Genomic DNA, 20,495 nt, shown 5'->3' on the forward strand with positions numbered 1-20,495 from the left:
CAATGGAATCCATTAGAAAGAAGAAATATACTTACGCACAAAATGGAGTCTACATAGATCCTGCTATCACACCTCTCAGTTCATACAGTTGTCGCGGGCGGGGAGGAGGGTGTCAGCACACCGCGCTCACCCCTTCTGCTCGGGTCCGGCAGCTGCTCAGTGGTGGCTCGAGCTGTGGGCCGGATCCCAGGGTTTCTCGAGCGACACTCCTCGCCCGTGAGTGAAAGGGGATTTGTGGTTGGGTGTGGGGGATTGTTATAGTTCGTGACGCCACCCACGGTTGTGGTGATTTCACCAGCGCTGCTCAATTCGGGGGTCCCGGGGATGGTGATGCGGAGCAGCCAGGTGTTGTGTTGCCCCTCCGTGGGTAGGGGTTGGTGATCCCGGGGCCCGGTGGTGGAGAAGGAGGTGCGGGGCCTGGTGGGCGCAGGGACGCGGGGGCAGCGCTGTGCCTTGCGGCACTGTGGTACTCACTCAGCCTGAGACACGGACACAGTTTGTACGGTAAACCAAACGGCTGGTAGGATGGTCCCACAGACGGCTGCACCTGCACTCCCGGTAGGTGACGGTGATGTCCCTCTTCCTTGCACCTATGGTTGACTTGTGGTAGCGGTGGATTCCCTCCGGTTACCCGCTCCCCGACTACAATCTGGGCCGGAGGAGCTCTACACTTTGCCCGCAGGCGCTGGCCCTGAGAAACTGGTGCCTTGGCGGTGGCGGTGTCTCTCTGCTTCAGGTTGGGCTGTTGCCTTCAATCGGGACTTGGTTGTTGGGGGATCTACGTCCCCTTCACTGACGGATTCGGCAAATTTGGCGACTCCTAGCCTTGCCAGGGTCCGAGAGGCCCCTGCCCTGGTGCTGACTGTCCTTCGGAACACTGCTCCAGACCACCGGGCACACAGCCAACGGGGTCCTTCCAGGAACTTCCAAACGGCCCCCCTCCAGACAGTCACCGCCGTCGCTGACCTTGCTGTTCTGGCCCTACACAAAGCTGGACCCTTCAGGCTTTCCTTCCTTCTTGTCACCTCACTTGCTTTCCTCCTTTTCCACTTTTCTACTTTCACTTAGTTGTTTACTCCTTCACTTAGCTCCTCACTCAAGCTCTGCTGTTTACTCTTGCCCTACCCGGGCTACTCTTCCACTCCTTCCACTTCCTCCTCCCTAACTGTTCTGCCTGGTTTCTCCCGCCTCCAGAACTGTGATCTCCTTGGTGGGCGGAGCCAACCGCCTGGCCCACCCCCTGGTGTGAATCATCAGCCTCTGGAGGAAGGCAACAAGGATTTCTGGTTAGCTGTGATGTGCCTACCTGGAGTGTGGGGTGTGGTGGTGTTGTGACCTGTGACCCCTGGCTTGCCCAGGGCGACACATTCCCCCTTAGCAAAATGCAGACCGTCCGCGGGCTGCCGTCCTACACCGGTTTTATTTTTCTGAAAAAGGGGTAACAAGGTTAAACAAACATGAATAACATTTTTAATGACTTGTTCCCAAGACGGGAGGCACATTTACTTTTAACGTTGCAACGGTTTACGGTTACGGTTTCCGCTCTCTCCCACCCAAGTAACCTGGCCCTGATGCTGCCCCTAAAACCCAGGCAGCACCCCTTGACCCACAGTCCAGCACACGGTACCCGAGCGGGATCTGTCCTTCCCTCCAGAGGGTAGCCACCGGTTCCTTTGGTGGCTGGGCCCTGGCCTGCTCTGCTCAGGGCCCTCCCTCCAACCTGCCTCTCCGGAGGCGGCATTGCGGAAAATGGTAACGGTAACCAACATATTTACAAGCCACTAACGTTTGTGGTTGCCCTGCAAGCTCACGGGCTTGTCCATTGATAGTTCCCATGCATTTTAAACGGTCCCCACGGGGACAACGGTTACCGGCTCCAGCCGGTTGCAAATCACAGCAGACAATCAGGTAAACTTCGGTTAATTTTCATTTTCTTCATCATCAGAACTTTCAAAACTTTTCAAACAACAAACAACACAACCACTCCTGCACTTTGCGGACCCCTTCTACTCATAGAACGGTCTCCCTGTACCTAAGTGGGGGTCTACCTAGGTTGGACCGGGTGGACCTTCGGGGCCCAGTGTCAGTGTTGCTAGACAGTGGGGTAGAGGGAACAATCGGTTCCTCCTCCCTGCTATAGTGTGGAGCAGGCGGAGGCGTAGGGGGACTGGGTACAGGTTCGTCCCTGGGCACTGGCACGGGTTCTGGCTCACGGTTAACCGCTTCCACTACTTCTTCATCCACGGGTTGTGGGAACAGTATCACTGGAAGTATCACCGCGCCGTTCTGTGTAGGCCAGTTTGCTGGGAAGTCACCCATCACAGTGTGGATTACCTCTGCCGCCTTTTCCACTGGTGGAAGAACCGGTACTTCAGCCTCTACTTTCAACGCTGGGGGGGCATTTTTTTAGATGGTCTCGAGAAACGGTGGCCAGGGTGCCCCCTTGGTCACGACTGATCTGGTAGCTCTTTCCATCGTTCCACTCTGTGGGTTGTACGACGTAAGGGACTTGCTCCCACTGGTCATCCAGTTTGTGGGCTTTTCTCTTCCGTTTCCGCACCACATCTCCTGGCTGGAAAGGACCTGCGGGCGCCTTCTGATTGAACCGGTGCTCTTGCTGTTCTCGACTCCGACTGAGGTTTTTCTCCACATACTCCTGGATTTGCCGGTACTGGGCCCTCCTCCGACTTTCCCACTCTGCCGTTGAAGGGAGTGCTTCCGGGGCCTCCAACCCCATCTCTAGGTCCACCGGCAGGCGGCCAGGACGAGCCCTCATCAGATACGCTGGGGTACACTTCGTCGAGCTGGACGGGATATTATTGTACATGTCGACCAAGTCGGGTAACTTTTCTGGCCACATGTTCCGTTCTTCCAGCGGTAGTGTCTTGAGGAGCCCCAGGACCAAGTGGTTCATTTTCTCGCACATGCCGTTGGTTTGGGCGTGGTACGGAGTGGTCCGGATCTTCTTGCAGCCGTACAACTGGCAGAATTCGTGAAACACTTCTGCTTCAAAAGCCGGTCCTTGGTCCGTCAGCACCTTCTCGGGGTACCCATGGGGTCGGCAAAAATAGGCCTGGAACGCTTGAGCAGCGGTTCGACCAGTCAGGTCCTTAACGGGGACTACCACCATAAATCTTGAGTAGTGATCTACCATGGTCAATGCGTAGGTGTACCCACTTCGGCTAGGGGTGAGTTTGACATGGTCTAGGGCGACCAGCTCCAGCGGCTGATGGGTGACTATGGGGTGTAACGGTGCCCTCTGGCTATTCTCGTCCTTTCTTCTCAGCGTACAAGGACCGCACTCTCGGCACCAGGCTTCCACCGATTCACGCATCCCACTCCAATAGAACCGCTCCCTCAACAGCATCTCCAGCTTCTTCCACCCGAAGTGGCCAGCACCATCATGGTATGCCTGTAGGACAGTAGCGACATCAGCTTGAGGAACGATTAACTGGCATATTTTCTCATGGGTCTTCGGGTTGATCAGCTCACGGTATAGCCTCCCTTGGTGTAGGTAGAGCCGTTTCCGTTCTTTCCACAGGCGTTGGGCTTCGGCTGGAGCGGCAGGGTCTATCCCCATAGCACCTTGTTCCACCAGGGTCTTGACAAGGCGGACAGCCGGCGCTTGGTCCTGGGCGTCTTGCCACTCTTGACTGGGTCGCGGGTCCAGATCCACCTTTTGCTGACATACTTGTACCCTCTCAGTAGGCGGCTGGTAAAACGCGGGCAACTCAATCTCCTCGAGGTCGTCATCCTCGCACCCCTCCTCTCACAAATGGGGCATCCGGGAGAGTGCATCTGCATTGATGTTGACACGACCAGCTCGGTACTTTATGGTGAAATCATAGTTGGCTAACCGGGCTACCCACCGCTGCTCCAGCGCGCCCAACTTGGCCGTGTTCAGGTGAGTCAGCGGATTGTTGTCCGTGAATGCGGTGAATTTTGCTGCCGCCAAATAGTGACGGAACCGCTCCGTGATAGCCCACACCAACGCCAGTAGCTCAAGCTTGAAGGAGCTATAGTTCTCAGGGTTCCTTTCGGTCGGCCGGAGTTTTCGGCTGACGTAGGCAATCACCTACTCCTTTCCCTCCTGGACCTGGGATAGGACCGCTCCTAGCCCCATGTTACTGGCGTCCGTGTGGAGGATGAATGGGCGCCCATAGTCAGGGTACGCCAGGACCTCTTCTCCGGTCAGGGCCGCCTTCAACTGGCAAAAGGACTCCTCATGCTTGTCCTCCCACAACAGTGGGGCTCCGATGGGTCTACCACCTTTGGTCTGTCCCACGAGGAGATCTTGCATGGGGGCAGCCATCTTCGTGTACCCCTTTATAAAGCGCCGATAGTACCCCACCAGACCCAGAAACTGCTTTACCTCCCTCACTGTAGTTGGTCTCGGCCAGCTTTGGATGGCAGTGATCTTCTCAGGGTCGGGGGCGACACCATCCGCACTCACCACATGCCCTTGGTACTGCACCCTGGGTTTCAGCAGGTGGCATTTTGAGGGCTTCAACTTCATCCCGTACTTGGCAAGGGACGCGAACACCTCGGCCAGGTGCTCCAGATGGGCCTCATACGTCTGGGAATAAACAATCACATCATCCAAATACAGCAGGACGGTCTCGAAGTTTAAATGTCCCAAACAGCATTCCATCAACCGTTGAAAGGTCCCAGGGGCATTGCACAGCCCAAACGGCTTGCTATTGAATTCGCAGAGTCCCATCGGGGTGGTGAAGGCGGTCTTCTCCCGGTCCTCTGGAGCCACGGCCACTTGCCAGTACCCGCTGGTGAGGTCAAGGGTCGAGAAGTAGTTTGCAGTCCTCAGTGCGGCCAAAGACTCTTCAATACGCGGTAATGGATAGGCATCTTTATGGGTTATCTAGTTGATCTTCCGGTAGTCCACACACATCCGCATGGTACCGTCCTTCTTCTTGACCAGTACCAACGGAGCAGCCCAGGGACTACAACTGTCCCGAATAACCCCCGCCTCCTTCATATTCCTCAACATGTCCTTGGCACACTGGTAATGTGCAGGGGGAATAGGTCTGTACCTCTCTTTGACAGGGGGATGTTCACCTGTGGGAATGTGGTGTTGGACCCCCTTGATCTGCCCGAAGTCTAGGGGGTGCTTACTGAAAACCTGTTCGTACTCCTGCACCACCCTGTGTACTCCTGCCCTGTGATGTGTAGGGGTATCATCAGTGCCTACATGTATCTGTTGGTGCCACTCGCTTATGTCCCCCTGGGGTGGGGGAGTGTTGGTGGCAGGTTGGAGTGTGGATGGACTGGCTTCATGGATAGTGTGAGGGTCCAGGATAAGCAGCTTGGCAATGGTGGCATACCGGCGAAGCCTGACTTCTTCCTCCCCACAGTTCAACACTCTCACAGGCACTCTCCCTTTCTTCACATCCACCACCCCTCGGGCGGCCATTACAGTGGGCCAGTGCTCGGAAGGCATGGGCTCCATCATTGCGGGGTAGTCACGCCCCTGAGGCCCTACTGCTGCCCTACACCAGATCATCATCTCACTCCTAGGGGGCACAGTCAATGGAGCAACATCCATCACTCTCACTCCACCAATCTCCCCTCCTGTTGAGCTTACATGCTGGCGGTACATCAGGACACGGATTTCACGCTGCACAGCCCTCTGCCGGCTCCCCGCCGCTGTGGCGGCCAGCTGTTGCAATAGGGTCAACACATCAGCCATGCAGTGTTCCATCACATTGGTTCCCAGCACTATCTTCGGGTTATGATCACTAGGTTCATTCATGATCACAATCATACCCTGGTGTTGTAGTTCAGCTTGCCCCACTGTCATAGCCACTTGTTTATACCCCACCTGGGTCAATGGAAGTCCATTAGCGGCTATCAACGTTATGCTATTGTCTGGGGGCGCCAGCTCGTCTACGGCCCAATACCGCTGGTACAACTTGTACGGTATAGTAGTTACCTGTGATCCAGTGTCCAAGAGAGCCATCACTGGTATGCCGTCCACAGCCACGGGGATGATAGGGCGGGCCCCGATATATCGGTCTCGCCAGTCCGGGGGGCCACGATGTTCTACTCCTGAGGATTGGCCCGGGGCCCCAGGGGTTGATCGTTTAACGGGCACTGTCGGTAGTAATGGCCCGGCTTACGGCACTTGTAGCAGATTGGAGGTCTGCTCCGCGGGTTGTTAGCACTTCTCTGCTGCATCCAGGGAACATCCTCGGGGCTGTCGGCAAGCTGTATCTGCGCTGGAGGCTGAGATCTGGTCAAAGGTTGCAGTGCAGCAAGGATTTTGGCAAAGTCTCCGTCCATGCGACGGACCTGGGCTGCCAACTCTTCGACTGTGCTGCTCGGGGCTGCAGGCATTACAGAGGTTGGCTTGGCTGAGGCCGCCACAACAGGAGCTGTCTCGACGGGCCACGGGACGGGTTCCAGAACTTCAGCAGCTGGGGGCTGTAGTGCTTTGATAGCCCGCTCTTTTAACACAGCAAAGTCCACATCAGGATGTTCCAGGGCCCACAGTCGGAGTTGTTTACGATCCTCAGGGGACCTCATCTCCTGCGCAAATTGCTCCACCAGCATCTTGTTGCTATCCGCCTCAGTAATAGAGTTCACCCGCTTCAGCGTGCGGAGGGCGGTCTGCAGACGTAGGGCATAGTCCCGAATGCTATCCCCGGCTCGTTGCCGGCACTGGTAAAACTGCATCCTCAGCTCGGCTTCAGTCCGGGTCTCGAAGGCAGTCTGTAGCTTCTCAAAGATGGTGGCTACAGAGAGCCGGTCCCCCTCGGCCCAGGTCTCCGCTTCCTGCTCCGCCGCACCGGTCAGCTGGCCTAGCACTATCGCCGCTCGTTGCTTATCAGTCAGGGGGTACAGCTCCAGCAACGGGTTAAGCTTTTTCCGGAAGGCCTGTAGGGCATCCGGTTTCCCATCATACTGCGGTAGCCAGGCAGCTCCGGGCGCATAGGGCAAGGAAAACGGCATGACCTGAGCGAGCGCGGGGGCCGCGGCACCTCCCGCCGGTACAACCGGGACCTGGGCAGGCCCATTCCCATCCGCGGGTGCCGCTGTGGCTGCGACCACCACTCCTCCGGCGGCTCCGTCGGGCGCAGACATCTTGTTTTCGTCCCCCTTAGCTCTTTCCGGCCCCTCCTCCTTCGGGGCGGGGTTTTGGCCTTCGCGCCTCTACTGCTCGAGAAGACGCTCGAGCGGGAACTTTTCGCGCCAAAGATGGCGACTTCTGAAATTTTCTTGCCGGATACCTCCGGCGGTAACAAGGCGCACCTCTACCAGACGGCAGAGCGGTAAGATCCTGTTCGTGACGCCAAGTTGTCACGGGCGGGGAGGAGGGTGTCAGCACACCGCGCTCACCCCTTCTGCTCGGGTCCGGCAGCTGCTCAGTGGTGGCTCGAGCTGTGGGCCGGATCCCAGGGTTTCTCGAGCGACACTCCTCGCCCGTGAGTGAAAGGGGATTTGTGGTTGGGTGTGGGGGATTGTTATAGTTCGTGACGCCACCCACGGTTGTGGTGATTTCACCACCGCTGCTCAATTCGGGGGTCCTGGGGATGGTGATGCGGAGCAGCCAGGTGTTGTGTTGCCCCTTCGTGGGTAGGGGTTGGTGATCCCGGGGCCCGGTGGTGGAGAATTAGGTGCGGGGCCTGGTGGGCGCAGGGACGCGGGGGCAGCGCTGTGCCTTGCGGCACTGTGGTACTCACTCAGCCTGAGACACGGACACAGTTTGTACGGTAAACCAAACGGCTGGTAGGACGGTCCCACAGACGGCTGCACCTGCACTCCCGGTAGGTGACGGTGATGTCCCTCTTCCTTGCACCTATGGTTGACTTGTGGTAGCGGTGGATTCCCTCCGGTTACCCGCTCCCCGACTACAATCTGGGCCGGAGGAGCTCTACACTTTGCCCGCAGGCGCTGGCCCTGAGAAACTGGTGCCTTGGCGGTGGCGGTGTCTCTCTGCTTCAGGTTGGGCTGTTGCCTTCAATCGGGACTTGGTTGTTGGGGGATCTACGTCCCCTTCACTGACGGATTCGGCAAATTTGGCGACTCCTAGCCTTGCCAGGGTCCGAGAGGCCCCTGCCCTGGTGCTGACTGTCCTTCGGAACACTGCTCCAGACCACCGGGCACACAGCCAACGGGGTCCTTCCAGGAACTTCCAAACGGCCCCCCTCCAGACAGTCACCGCCGTCGCTGACCTTGCTGTTCTGGCCCTACACAAAGCTGGACCCTTCAGGCTTTCCTTCCTTCTTGTCACCTCACTTGCTTTCCTCCTTTTCCACTTTTCTACTTTCACTTAGTTGTTTACTCCTTCACTTAGCTCCTCACTCAAGCTCTGCTGTTTACTCTTGCCCTACCCGGGCTACTCTTCCACTCCTTCCACTTCCTCCTCCCTAACTGTTCTGCCTGGTTTCTCCCGCCTCCAGAACTGTGATCTCCTTGGTGGGCGGAGCCAACTGCCTGGCCCACCCCCTGGTGTGAATCATCAGCCTCTGGAGGAAGGCAACAAGGATTTCTGGTTAGCTGTGATGTGCCTACCTGGAGTGTGGGGTGTGGTGGTGTTGTGACCTGTGACCCCTGGCTTGCCCAGGGCGACACACAATATGTGGCCACTGTTTGAGCAATTGTGAAATCATGGAGGAGGGAGAATAAATTGTATTATTGTGTAAAGTTAATAAGTATTAGATTAGTTTAATGGGCCAATTACACTGCACAATAATTATGAAAGAGCATTCTTAAGAACTATAATTGTACAGTCTATACAGGCTGCCATTACCCAATGAATGAGCTAAACATTCATTTGTTGGTTGAAGGGATTTTTTGGTTTTCACAAAAGATCATCATTCTCGGCAGCACATTGTTTTATGTAGACAAGACCTGTGCTGCCAAGATCAATGGCAGCCTATATACAAAAAACGAACACAAAACACTCAGTGCGCATCTGAATCAGAGTCAGCCCATGTAATGAAGGTATTAAAAAAGACCGCGATCAGCAAAACAAGTAGCTGATCGGCACTGGTTAGAGTGACCTTTAGACCAGTACATCACAAAAAGAAAACTTGTCTCTGCAAGGAGATAGTAATGGAGCAGATTATCTCCGAGTTAGCAGTATATCTGACAGTTAGAAAGGTGTGAATGTGTAACAGAAATTAATCATGTTAAAGAGAATCTGTCTGCCTGTTTTTGCTATGTAATCTGAGAGCTTCATTATGTATATATATACAGAGATATGTTATTTACTGGGCAGCTTCAGTGTTTTATCAGCAAGAGGACTAGTTGTCTCCTGCCATGTAGTCATTCTGCTCTGTGTAACTCTTTCCCCACCATTGATTAGCAGCTTTCTGTCAATATGCAGTGTAAATGTGACACCCTGGCGAAATCAGATAGTCACACAGTTTAGGCCCCCGCATAACACCGCTCCCACACCGTGTTAAAACAGCCGACCTGAAACCCTAGTCACCCCCTCAGGAAAGGACAAACACACCAGTGGGTGAGACCAGGCGGAAAGGAAACACCCACCTAGGGGTCTTGAGAGCCCGGGGCGGGAAAACAGTAGATAAGTATGGAGTTTGGAGTGAGGAGGAGTAGCTGACAGGTGTCAGGGTCGGAGCCCTGACACATTGGCTAGGTGGCAGACGGTGGTCACCACCAGCAGGAGATGGGAAGATGGCTCGGCAGATCCGAGGTGGAGCGGGGCAGGGTTGTAGCCCGCCGGTACCGACACCGGAGAACCGTCTCGGAAACTGTGCACAAAGGGGTTACTCGGACCCTGAAGCCAAGACCGGCACCGACGGCCTAGCTAATTAACCGATTGAGGGCAGGATTACAGGTCCTGTCCCAACCTAAGTCCCAAAAAGTAGACAACGACCCACAGAGAGGGATAGGGCATCCACCAGATCCCGGTAGATCCCACAGGTCAGCGTCTGACGGGCACGGCTCCCAACCATAGGACCGGGAGCGGACACCTGCGTTACACACCGGGAAGACTACACAAGAAAACACAAAGTGCAGAGGAAAGGGGTAGTGACCATCAGCCCGGGTGTGGGACCAGATACACCCATCTGCGGCAGCCGGCTACCATCGCCATGGTTTAGCAAAAGACTTGTGTGATTGATTAAACAGTGAGTAACTTTCCCGGTCTGACCGGGTGCGCCGGCCCCCTGCCGTTATCATCCCCTGCACAGAGACATTGGGCCCCGGGGCATGCATCCCTGCCCACGGAGGGGTTAACATCCAGCTGCCAGCCCATCGCCCCTGGGAGCCCCACAACAGCAGCGGTGGTGCTATATCTCACCACACACCGTGGGTGGCATCACAGACAGTTTTCAACAACCCTCGTACAAATACGTCCCCTATTTATATTAAGTGTCCGCTTGACCCCCAGGTCCGGTAGAGTCCCTCGAGCCATACCGCAGATCCGGATCCAAGCAGCATGGCTGCTGGCACGAGGGCGGCACATAAACATGTCACGTCCCTACCAGAGTTCGCTCCTGCGACTTCTGCTTCGATCACCAGGTGGCGCCGTGTTCCCGCTGTGGATAGTGCTGGTGTTAGGAGAGGAGTCAGTGCCAGTGGATCTGGTAGGCGCAGGCTCCGCTCATCCACTAAGCTGGGTTTCCCTGGCATCTGCAGTACCACTGGCTGACTGTAGGTGGCGTGTGTCTTTGAGCTGAAGTTACCACCATTCAGCTGCAGCTAGTGGGAAGACACCACACCCTTGTAATTCCTCCTCCTGTCTGCTGGTCACTGCCAGAGATAGTTCTGAATTCCTGCTTCCTGAGTCCCACTCTGTACTGTATTAGTGATGGGCAGTCCGCCTCTTTTTGGTGATCCGGTTCCCATGGCTCTGCTCACCAAAAAGAGGCGGCTCTTTCGGCTCGTTCATGGCTCCCCATTAAATATGTGTTCACCACAGGTGAACACATATTTAAGCTTTTGTTAATGCCGCTGAAACCACACCCACCCACAATGGGCCAATTAATTTGCCGAGTGGGTGGGGTCTTGTTCAGGGGCGCAGTGTTTTGCCGACCAAACACCCAAATTTTACACCCAGTGAGAGCCGTTAAGAGAATTTAGTGGCTCTCACTGGGGATTCAGCTCCTGTCAGTCACAGAAGGGAGCCGGATCTTTGTGTTGGATTGTTCGAGATCGACATATCACTATTCTGTATAGTGATCCCTATGTTTTGACCTCTGCCCATTCTCTGACTACCCTCCTGCCTGCAGTTTTTGTACCTCGCTACCTGATCCAGGTTTGACCTCTGCCTGGTTTCCTGATTACGTCCTTGTCTGCCTGATTTTGTCCCTGTTCTGCATTCCCTGGTTTGACCCTGCCGGACTACTACTCTCAACGCACTGCAGCCTACCATAGGTAGTGATCTCCAGGGCCCAGTGTAATTCCAAATCCCTGTATAGGAGTTAAAGGGTTTCAGGGTTCTTGGGATCCTGCTTTGTGAGCAGAGCAGCTTTCCTCTTGCCTGTCCGGTACAGCCAGTCTGAGTCTGTGGTTCCAGGCAGGCGTTACAAAACAGAAAGCTGCCAATCAATGGTATGGGCAGTATTATATGCAGCTCAGCATTCAGGGCTCTGATAGAACTGCATCAGATAAAAGTGTAATTGTAGCAAAATAAGCAAAATCTTTGACCCTACATTATGCTGCTCAGGAGAGGGCAGGACAGGAGTGTGATTTATCCCACAGTAATAAAATAAATGGGGAAACCAAAACTCTGTCATACAGCACACACACACACACACACACACACACACACACAGAGGTATAAGAAATTAGGAAAAAAACAAGAGCAGGGTGGAAACAACAAGATGATGGGTAACTCCACAAGAACACCAAGCACAAAGCAACTCTTTCTCCAGCAAGTCTGGGACACCACAACTCACAGACCAACGCAGCAGAAACTATAGTTGGCGTAGTTAGATTTCCTCCAACCTAAAAGTGAGAAGAGCAGAAGTGATTGGCTTCCTTACAAAATGGTGGCATCACTTTTCTAAAAGTCTAAAGGGATTAAACACCAAATTTATTGTAGAGGTTTGTGATAAGTCATATATTTGATGCATCTTTTTTTACCTTAAACCAGTACTTGCACCACTAATTAGTTGAGCTTCTTTTGTTTCCTCATCTTCTCCTTTGTATTTGATATTGTATCCCTTTTAATCTCAGGATGAAAAAACTGCTGCAACTACACTTCTTGTTGGTCCCCGCCATGGTATCAGTCATGTAATTGATCTGAAGACCAATCTCACTACAGTGCTATTTGAATTCAGTCAAGTTACAAAGGTCCAGCTGTTTCGAGAATCCCAAGGAGTAGCGCGTGTGGAGACAAGTGTAATGGACACAAAGGTATAGAGAAACTGTGATTGACATGCTGCATTCTTAGTATAAATAAGTGGGGAATATAGCTGTAGCAGTCATGGTGGCTATTTTGGAACGCAGGACGCCAGCCAATAAGTCATTCTCTCCCAATCGGAAAGTGAGATCTCTCCATGCTGTAAGTCCTGAGAAACGAAACCATAGAAGAGGGCAGCAGGGTAGGATATCAAAGTTCCTAATAGCTGTAAGCATATACCATAATGCCATAGCTATGTGGTCAGTCACATGTCTGTAAGGAATTTGAAAGTGTGGAGGATAAAGTAAGACAACAAATTTACACCTGGTATTGTACTTGTTTATGAAATAAATTAATGGTTGATATCTTCACAGCTGTCTGTTAGAGTGTATGTAGCAGAACAGTGTGTGTGTATGTATGTAGCAGTACAGCATGTGAATGTGTATGTAACAGTATAGTGTGTATGTAGCAGAACAGTGTGTGTGTGTATGTAGCAGTACAGTGTATGAGTGTGCATGTAGCAGTACAGTGTATGAGTGTGTATGTAGCAGTACAGTGTGTGAGTGTGTATGTAGCAGTACAGTGTGTGAGTGTGTATGTAGCAGTACTGTGTGTGAGTGTTTATGTAGCTATACAGGGTTTGCATGTAGCAGTATAGTGTGTGTGTAGCAGTACAGTGTTTGTATAGTATATGTAGCAGTACAGTGTGTGAGTGTGTAGGTAGCAATACAGTGTGTGGTTGTAGCAGTACAGTGTGTGTCTGTGTGTATGTAGCAGTACAGGGTTTGTATGCAGCAGTATAATGTGTGTGTGTGTGTGTGTGTGTGTGTGGCAGTACAGTGTGTGTATGTAGCAGTACATTGTGTGAGTGTGTATGTAGCAGTACAGTGTGTGTGTTTGTGTGTGTGTGTGTGTAGCAGTACAGTGTGTGAGTGTGTATGTAGCAGTACAGGGTTTGTATGTAGCAGTATAGTGTGGTATAGTATGTGTGTAGTAGTACAGTGTGTGTGTTGTGTGTGTGTGTTTGTGTGTGTATGTAACAGTAGAGTGTGTGTGTATGTAGCAGTACAGTGTGTGAGTGTGTGTATCTTTATCAGCACAACTGGGTGTGTTCAGCAGTGCTGTTTGATTATATATATGCTGCAGAGCTGTGTTTATCTGTGCTGCAGTGTGTTTATCTATGCAGTAGAGCTGTGTGTTTGAGTGTGTGTGCAGCTGTGCTGTGTGTGTGTTTGTAAGTATGCAGCATAGCTGTGTAATTGTGTGTATGTAGCAGCAAAGTTGTGTGTGCAGCAGTGTTGTGAGTAAGGCTGAGGCTACACGGGGATTTGTGCGAGTCCTTGCATGACACTCGGGTCATGCTCGCAGTGGGAGCTGAGTGTCATGTAAGGGTCATGCGACTGTGGTCCAATCGTGCCATCAGATCACAGTAGCAGGGGAGGGAGCAGGAGCTGCGGGGGGGAGGGCCAACGCTGCGGAGGGGAGGGCCAGCGCTGTGGAGAAGAGGGAGGGATTTATCTCCCTATCTCCTTTGTTGCCGGCTATTGCGATTCTCACACTGCTCTCGGTGTAATGCGAGTGCAATGCGATGTTTTTCTCGCCCCATAGACTTGAATGGGTGTGAGAGAAACAAGGATCGCATTACACTGGCAGCATGCTGCGACTGTTTTTTTGGTCCGATTAGGGCTGGGAAAATAATCGCTCATGGGAGCGGGCCCATACAATAATATTGGTCCGAGTGGAATGCGATTTTTTTATCTCATTCCACTCGCACCGTGTTTCTCATCGTGTGTCCTAGGCCTAAATGTACTAGTTGGACAGCAGAGCTGTGTGAGTGCAGCTGTGCTGTGTGTGTTTGTGTGCAGTAGAACTGGGTGTGTATATGTGTGTAGCAGCACTGTGTGAGTAAATTAATGTATTTGTGCAGCAGAGCTGTATGTGCAGCTGTGCTGCTGTATATTTACTGGTTGGGCAGCAGAGCTGTGTGTGTACATCTACTGTAAGTGCAGAAGTGTTTGTGTGTATGTGTGCGCTGCAGTTGTTTGTATACATAATGTGGATGTGTGTGTATAATGCACATGCTGCACAGAACACCTAGAGGAGTTTATTTTTAATCATTTCCTCTCTATTCTAGAGTATGAAAATTAGTAGACACTTCACTTTTGTACACCACCAGGGAAGTTTTAATTGATATTAAACAAGTTTTTCCTATTTTCTGATCTCTAAACCTGGGCTGCATCTTATAGTATTATCCGTCCTATAATCCAAAAAATAAAATATATATCTCATCCGCTCTTTTTCCATCTTTTTTTAGCAGACCTGCTCAAAAACCAACAGAAAAAGATGCAGTGAACATACCCATAGGGTAATGTGAGAAGGTCCTCGTAAAAGTAATTGAGCGTAGATATGTATCATCAAGATTGATAGCAATGTGATGTAAGCCAAGAAGCAGGCTCCAGCATGGTTAATGTTGGGAGTGTTCATACGGTGTGTCAAGCCTGGGTTTACGAACACTTAGTGAGATGGGTGGAATTGGCTGCTCACATATCTGCATTGAAGAGATGCTGAGCTGCCGGTATCGTCAATGAACACTAACCAGGGTATTGTGCTCACTACTGTGTTCACCTTCAACCTCCACCAGGGCTGATCACAGCACAACAATGATTTTGCTACTGAGGGTAAAACATGTGTTCTTTACTAATTTGAACATGCTGATTCCAAATATGAACTCAGAATTTGCACAGCACGTCCAGATTTTGAGTTATACTTAGAAAAGGCCATACGCCTATTCAGGCATTGTTGAAGGCATTGCACATGCGGTTGCAATGAAAGAGACCTATGCTTCTATGCAGATCATTCTGAAATTGATTAAATATTCAGAACATCAATGGAACATTTGTGCTGACCTCAAAGTTGTTGCACTAGTCCTTGGTTTGCAGTTAGGTTACACTAAGCATATGTGCTTTCTGTGCCTATGGAACAGTCGAGATGACAACAACCATTATAAAATTAAACGGTGGCCCAATAGAGATGAACATAAGATTGGTAAGCACAATGTTCAACACGAATCACTTGTCGATCCACTTAAAGTTTATCTTCCACCTCTTCACATTAAACTAGGACTAATGAAAAATTATGTAGTAGCAATGGATCGTCAAGGGAATGGATTTAAGTATCTGAAGGAAAAGTTTAGTGCATTGAAAACTGAGGCCAAACTCAAAGCAGGAATCTTTATTGGTCCTGAAATCCACCAACTAATCCATGATGAAATCTTCAAGAAAGAACTCACCCCACTTGAACTAACTGCATGGGATGCATTTATAGTAGTAGTTCAAAACTTCCTTGGAAACGAAAGAGCAGAAAACTATGCTGAACTAATAGACAATATGCTTCAAGCATACGAAATGCATGGTGCCCGAATGTCATTGAAAATGCATTTCCTACATTCACATCTTGACTTCTTTCCTCCAAATATGGGTAATGTCAGTGACGAACATGGTGAGAGATTCCACCAGGACATTTCTACTATGGAAAAAAGATACCCAGGTCGCTTTAACCCCAACATGATGGGCGATTACTGCTGGTTTTTGCAATGGGCCACTAGGACCACTCACAAGCACAAAAGCAAGTGCCTGAAGCACTTTTAAAAGTACTCTGCTGAGTTCAAGGCGATTTCTTAAGCTACTATAAGTGATTTTTAAGTTTTTTGGTTTATTTACCTATACTTCTTTTTCAATAAAAATGATAATACATGTTGTGAAACTGTGGGACATAACGATTCTGTATCTTTATTAATTGCTTATTTTAATTTTCACAAAAATTGGAATAAGTTAATATCCTGACGTGCTACAAAAAAACTAACTTCAGATTTGGATTCAGCGCATTCGATTTAGTATAGCGCACATGGTTTTTGCCAAGTAGCAGACAAAAAGTGTTTATTTGTTGTGCTGTGATATGGCTGATTATTGGAGAGGTCAGGTGTTGGCTGTAATGCCTGCCTGGATTTACAGACTCAGACGGGCTGTAATGGACAGACTAGAGGGAAGCCACTCACCAAGCAGGACGCCCTGAAACCCTTTAACCCCTATACAGGGATTTGGAATTACACAGGGCCCTGGAGATCAATACCTGTGGAAGGCTGCAGTCCGAGAGAGTAGCCATCAGGCAGGGTCAGACCAGGAATTGCAGAACAGGGACAGAATCGGCAGGCAAGGACGTAATCAGAAAACAAGCAGTGGTCAAATCCGGATTGGGCAGTGAGGTACATAAACAGCAGGCAGGAGAGGTAGTCAGGAAACAAGCAGAGATCAGCACACAGGAATCACTATACAAATAACACAGGAACCAGAAATAGAACTATCTCTGGCAGTGGTCAGATGACAGGAGGGGGAATAAGAAGGGGGTCTGTAACATTTCTGCACCTATTATGCAAATTAGGTTACTTGAGTTTTTTACTTGAGTTTTTGATGCTGCAGTTTTTTGTCTTTGATTTTTCATGTCTTAAATAAAGCTGCTTTGTTTTTGTTGCTTCCTGGTATTTGGCGTTGGCAAAACATTATTGATATAGTCACATGTGGATTACACGTGATTTGGAGGGGATTCCGCAGTGGAAATACACTAAAAACACATGTGCAGATTTTACCTGCAGATTTTTTGCATGCAATGCAAGTTTGTGACAAAAATATGCACATAAAACTCACCCACCAGAGAAATTGACATGCTGTGGATTTGAAAAACCCACCAAAGGTCAGATTACGCTGAGTAAAAAAGATGCACAGAGGGCAGGAGATTTCTATAAATCCATCCAGTTAGTTGGAATAGTATAACGTTGCATTTTTCATGAAGCAAAAATCCGCAGAAATTAACTAAAAGCTCACACAAACGACATTAATATTATCCTATAAATCTGTAAAAACAGTAGTGAATGCCCTCATTATCTCCCGCCTGGACTATTGCAACCCCCTGCTCTGTGGCCTCCCATCTAACATACTTGCGCCCCTACAATCTATCCTAATCTCTGCTGCCCAACTATTCCACATGTCCCCCGCTATTCCCCTACCTCTCCTCTCTGCCAATCCCTTCACTGGCTTCCTATTGCCCAACGATTCCAGTTGAAAACACTAACCATGACATACAAAGCCATCCACAACCTGTCTCCTTCATACATCTGTGATCTAGTCTTCTGGTACCTACCTGCACGTAACCTCCGATCCTCACAAGATCTTCTTCTCTACTCCCCTCTTATCTCCTTTTACCATAATCACATCCAAAATTTCTCCCGAACCTCCACCATACTCTGGAATACGTTTCCACAACACATCACACTCTCGCCTACCTTGAAAAGCTTCTAAAGCAGGGGTGGGGAACCTATTTTCTGCCGGGGGCCATTTGGAAATTTCTACCAACCTTCGGGGGCCACACAAAACTATCAACTTGAAAATTACCCTGCTATTTTTTGTCAAACAATTAACTCACTGTGGCGGCTGGAGTTTGTACTCTTTGGTGCAGCTGTAATATTAGGTGATACTGATCTTCTTGCTTTTCACAACTGCTTTTCCAGGTTTGAGTTGGCTGGGCCTGCTGTATATACATCACAGGGGAGGGTTGAGAAGAATATAGATCACTGGGGAGGCTGGGGGGCATAGACATCAAAGGACATGCTGAGGACAAATACATCACTTGGGAGGAGTATATATCACTAGAAAAGCTGCGGAACATAGACGTGGCTGTGGGCAGACATCACTGGGGGGGTACATACATCACTGGGGGTATATACATCATTGATGGGGAGCACAGACATAGCCATGGTGCATAAACATTGCTGGGGAGGGCTGGGAGGAATAAATATTATTAGGGAAGCAGTGGGGCATAGACATCACTGGGGTTATATACACATCACTGGGTTGCACAGACATCGCTGTGGGGCACAAACATTTCTGGGGGTATATACATAGCTGGGGGACACAGACAGCCCTGGGGGGTTGCTGGAGGGGCACAGACAGCCCTGGGGGATTGCCGGAGGGGCACAGACAGCCCTGGGGGATTGCCGGAGGGTCACAGACAGCCCTGGGAGATTGCCGGAGGGGCACAGACAGCCCTGGGGGATTGCCGGAGGGGCACAGACAGCCCTGGGGGATTGCCAGAAGGGCACAGACAGCCCTGGGGGATTGCCAGAGGGGCACAGACAGCCCTGGGGGATTGCCGGAGGGGCACAGACAGCCCTGGGGGATTGCCGGAGGGGCACAGACAGCGCTGGGGGATTGACAGAGGGGCACAGAGAGCGCTGGGGGCACCGAGAGCGATGGGAGAGGCTGGGGGCACAGAGGGTGCTGGGGGACGATGAAGGCACTGAGAACAATGGGGGAGGCTGGAGGCACAGACAGACTTGAGGGAGACTGGGGGCACAGAAGGTGTTGGGGGCACAAACAGACCTGGGGGCACACACAGACCTGAGGGAGGCTGGGGGCACACACAGACCTGGGGGAGGCTGGGGACACTGGCAAGCCTGGGAGAGGCTGGGGGCACTGACAGACCTGAGGGAGGCTGGGGACACTGACATACCTGAGGGAGGCTGGGGACGCTGACAGACCTGAGGGAGGCTGGGGGCACTGACAGGCCTGGGAGAGGCTGGGGGCACAGACAGACCTGAGGGAGGCTGGGGACACTGACAAACCTGGGAGAGGCTGGGGGCACTGACAGACCTGGGAGAGGCTGGGGGCACTGACAGACCTGGGAGAGACTGGGGGCACTGACAAACCTGGGAGAGGCTGGGGGCACTGACAAACCTGGGAGAGGCTGGGGGCACTGACAGACCTGGGAGAGGCTGGGGGCACTGACAGACCTGGGAGAGACTGGAGGCACTGACAAACCTGGGAGAGGCTGGGGGCACTGACAAACCTGGGAGAGGCTGGGGGCACTGCCAAACCTGGGAGAGGCTGGGGACACAAACAGACCTGGGGGAGGCTGAGGACACTGACAGACCCGTGGGAGGCTGAGGACACTGACAGACCTGGGAGAGACTGGGACACTCACAGACCTGGGAGAGGCTGGGGATACTGACAGACCTGGGGGAGGCTGGGGACACTGACAGACCTGGGAGAGGCTGGTGGCACTGACAGACCTGGGAGAGGCTGGGGGCACTGACAGACCTGGGAGAGGCTGGGGACACTGACAGACCTGAGAGAGGCTGGGGACACTCACAGACCTGGGGGAGGCTGGGGATACTGACAGATCTGAAGGAAGCTGGGGACACTGACAGACCTGTAGGAGGCTGGGGGCACTGACAGACCTGTGGGAGGCTGGGGACACAAACAGACCTGGGGGAGGCTGAGGACACTGACAGACCCGTGGGAGGCTGAGGACACTGACAGACCTGGGAGAGGCTGGGACACTCACAGACCTGGGAGAGGCTGGGGATACTGACAGACCTGGGGGAGGCTGGGGACACTGACAGACCTGTGGGAGGCTGGGGACACTGACAGACCTGGGGGAGGCTGGGGACACTGACAGACCTGGGAGAGGCTGGGGGCACTGACAGACCTGGGAGAGGCTGGGGGCACTGAGAGACCTGGGAGAGGCTGGGGACACTGACAGACCTGGGGGAGGCTGGGGATACTGACAGAACTGAAGGAAGCTGGGGACACTGACAGACCTGTAGGAGGCTGGGGGCACTGACAGACCTGGGAGAGGCTGGGGACACTGACAGACTTGGGGGAGGCTGGGGACACTGACAGACCTGGGGGAGGCTGGGGACACTGACAGACCTGGGGGAAGCTGGGGACACTGACATACCTGGGGGAGGCTGGGGAAACTGACAGACCTGGAGGAGGCTAGGGACACTGACAGACCTGGTGGAGGCTGGGGGCACTGACAGACCTGGTGGAGGCTGTGGACACTGACAGACCTGGGGGAGGCTGGGGACACTGACAGACCTGGGGGAGGCTGGGGACACTGACAGACCTGGGGGAGGCTGGGGACACTGACAGACCTGGGGGAGGCTGGGGACACTGACAGACCTGGGGGAGGCTGGGGACACTGACAGACCTGGGGGAGGCTGGGGACACTGACAGACCTGGGGGAGGCTGGGGACACTGACAGACCTGGGGGAGGCTGGGGACACTGACAGAGCACAGTGAGAGCGCTGCCACCGGGCACCGAGAGAGCG

The 20,495-nt window shown here is 52.2% G+C and overlaps 1 protein-coding gene across 1 annotated transcript in view; it reads left to right on the plus strand.

Moving 5' to 3' along the window:
• The window catches only part of FRMPD3 (FERM and PDZ domain containing 3), a 492,671-nt gene that overhangs the window by 391,062 nt on the left and 81,114 nt on the right, over positions 1 to 20,495 (plus strand). The window contains exon 14 of the mRNA XM_075324032.1: positions 12,166 to 12,345. Within this exon, the coding sequence (XP_075180147.1) occupies positions 12,166 to 12,345 (180 nt within the window). The remainder of the gene's footprint in view (positions 1 to 12,165; positions 12,346 to 20,495) is intronic.

This window comes from Anomaloglossus baeobatrachus, chromosome 9 (genome assembly GCF_048569485.1).
Source record: "Anomaloglossus baeobatrachus isolate aAnoBae1 chromosome 9, aAnoBae1.hap1, whole genome shotgun sequence".
NCBI classification, from domain to species: domain Eukaryota; kingdom Metazoa; phylum Chordata; class Amphibia; order Anura; family Aromobatidae; genus Anomaloglossus; species Anomaloglossus baeobatrachus.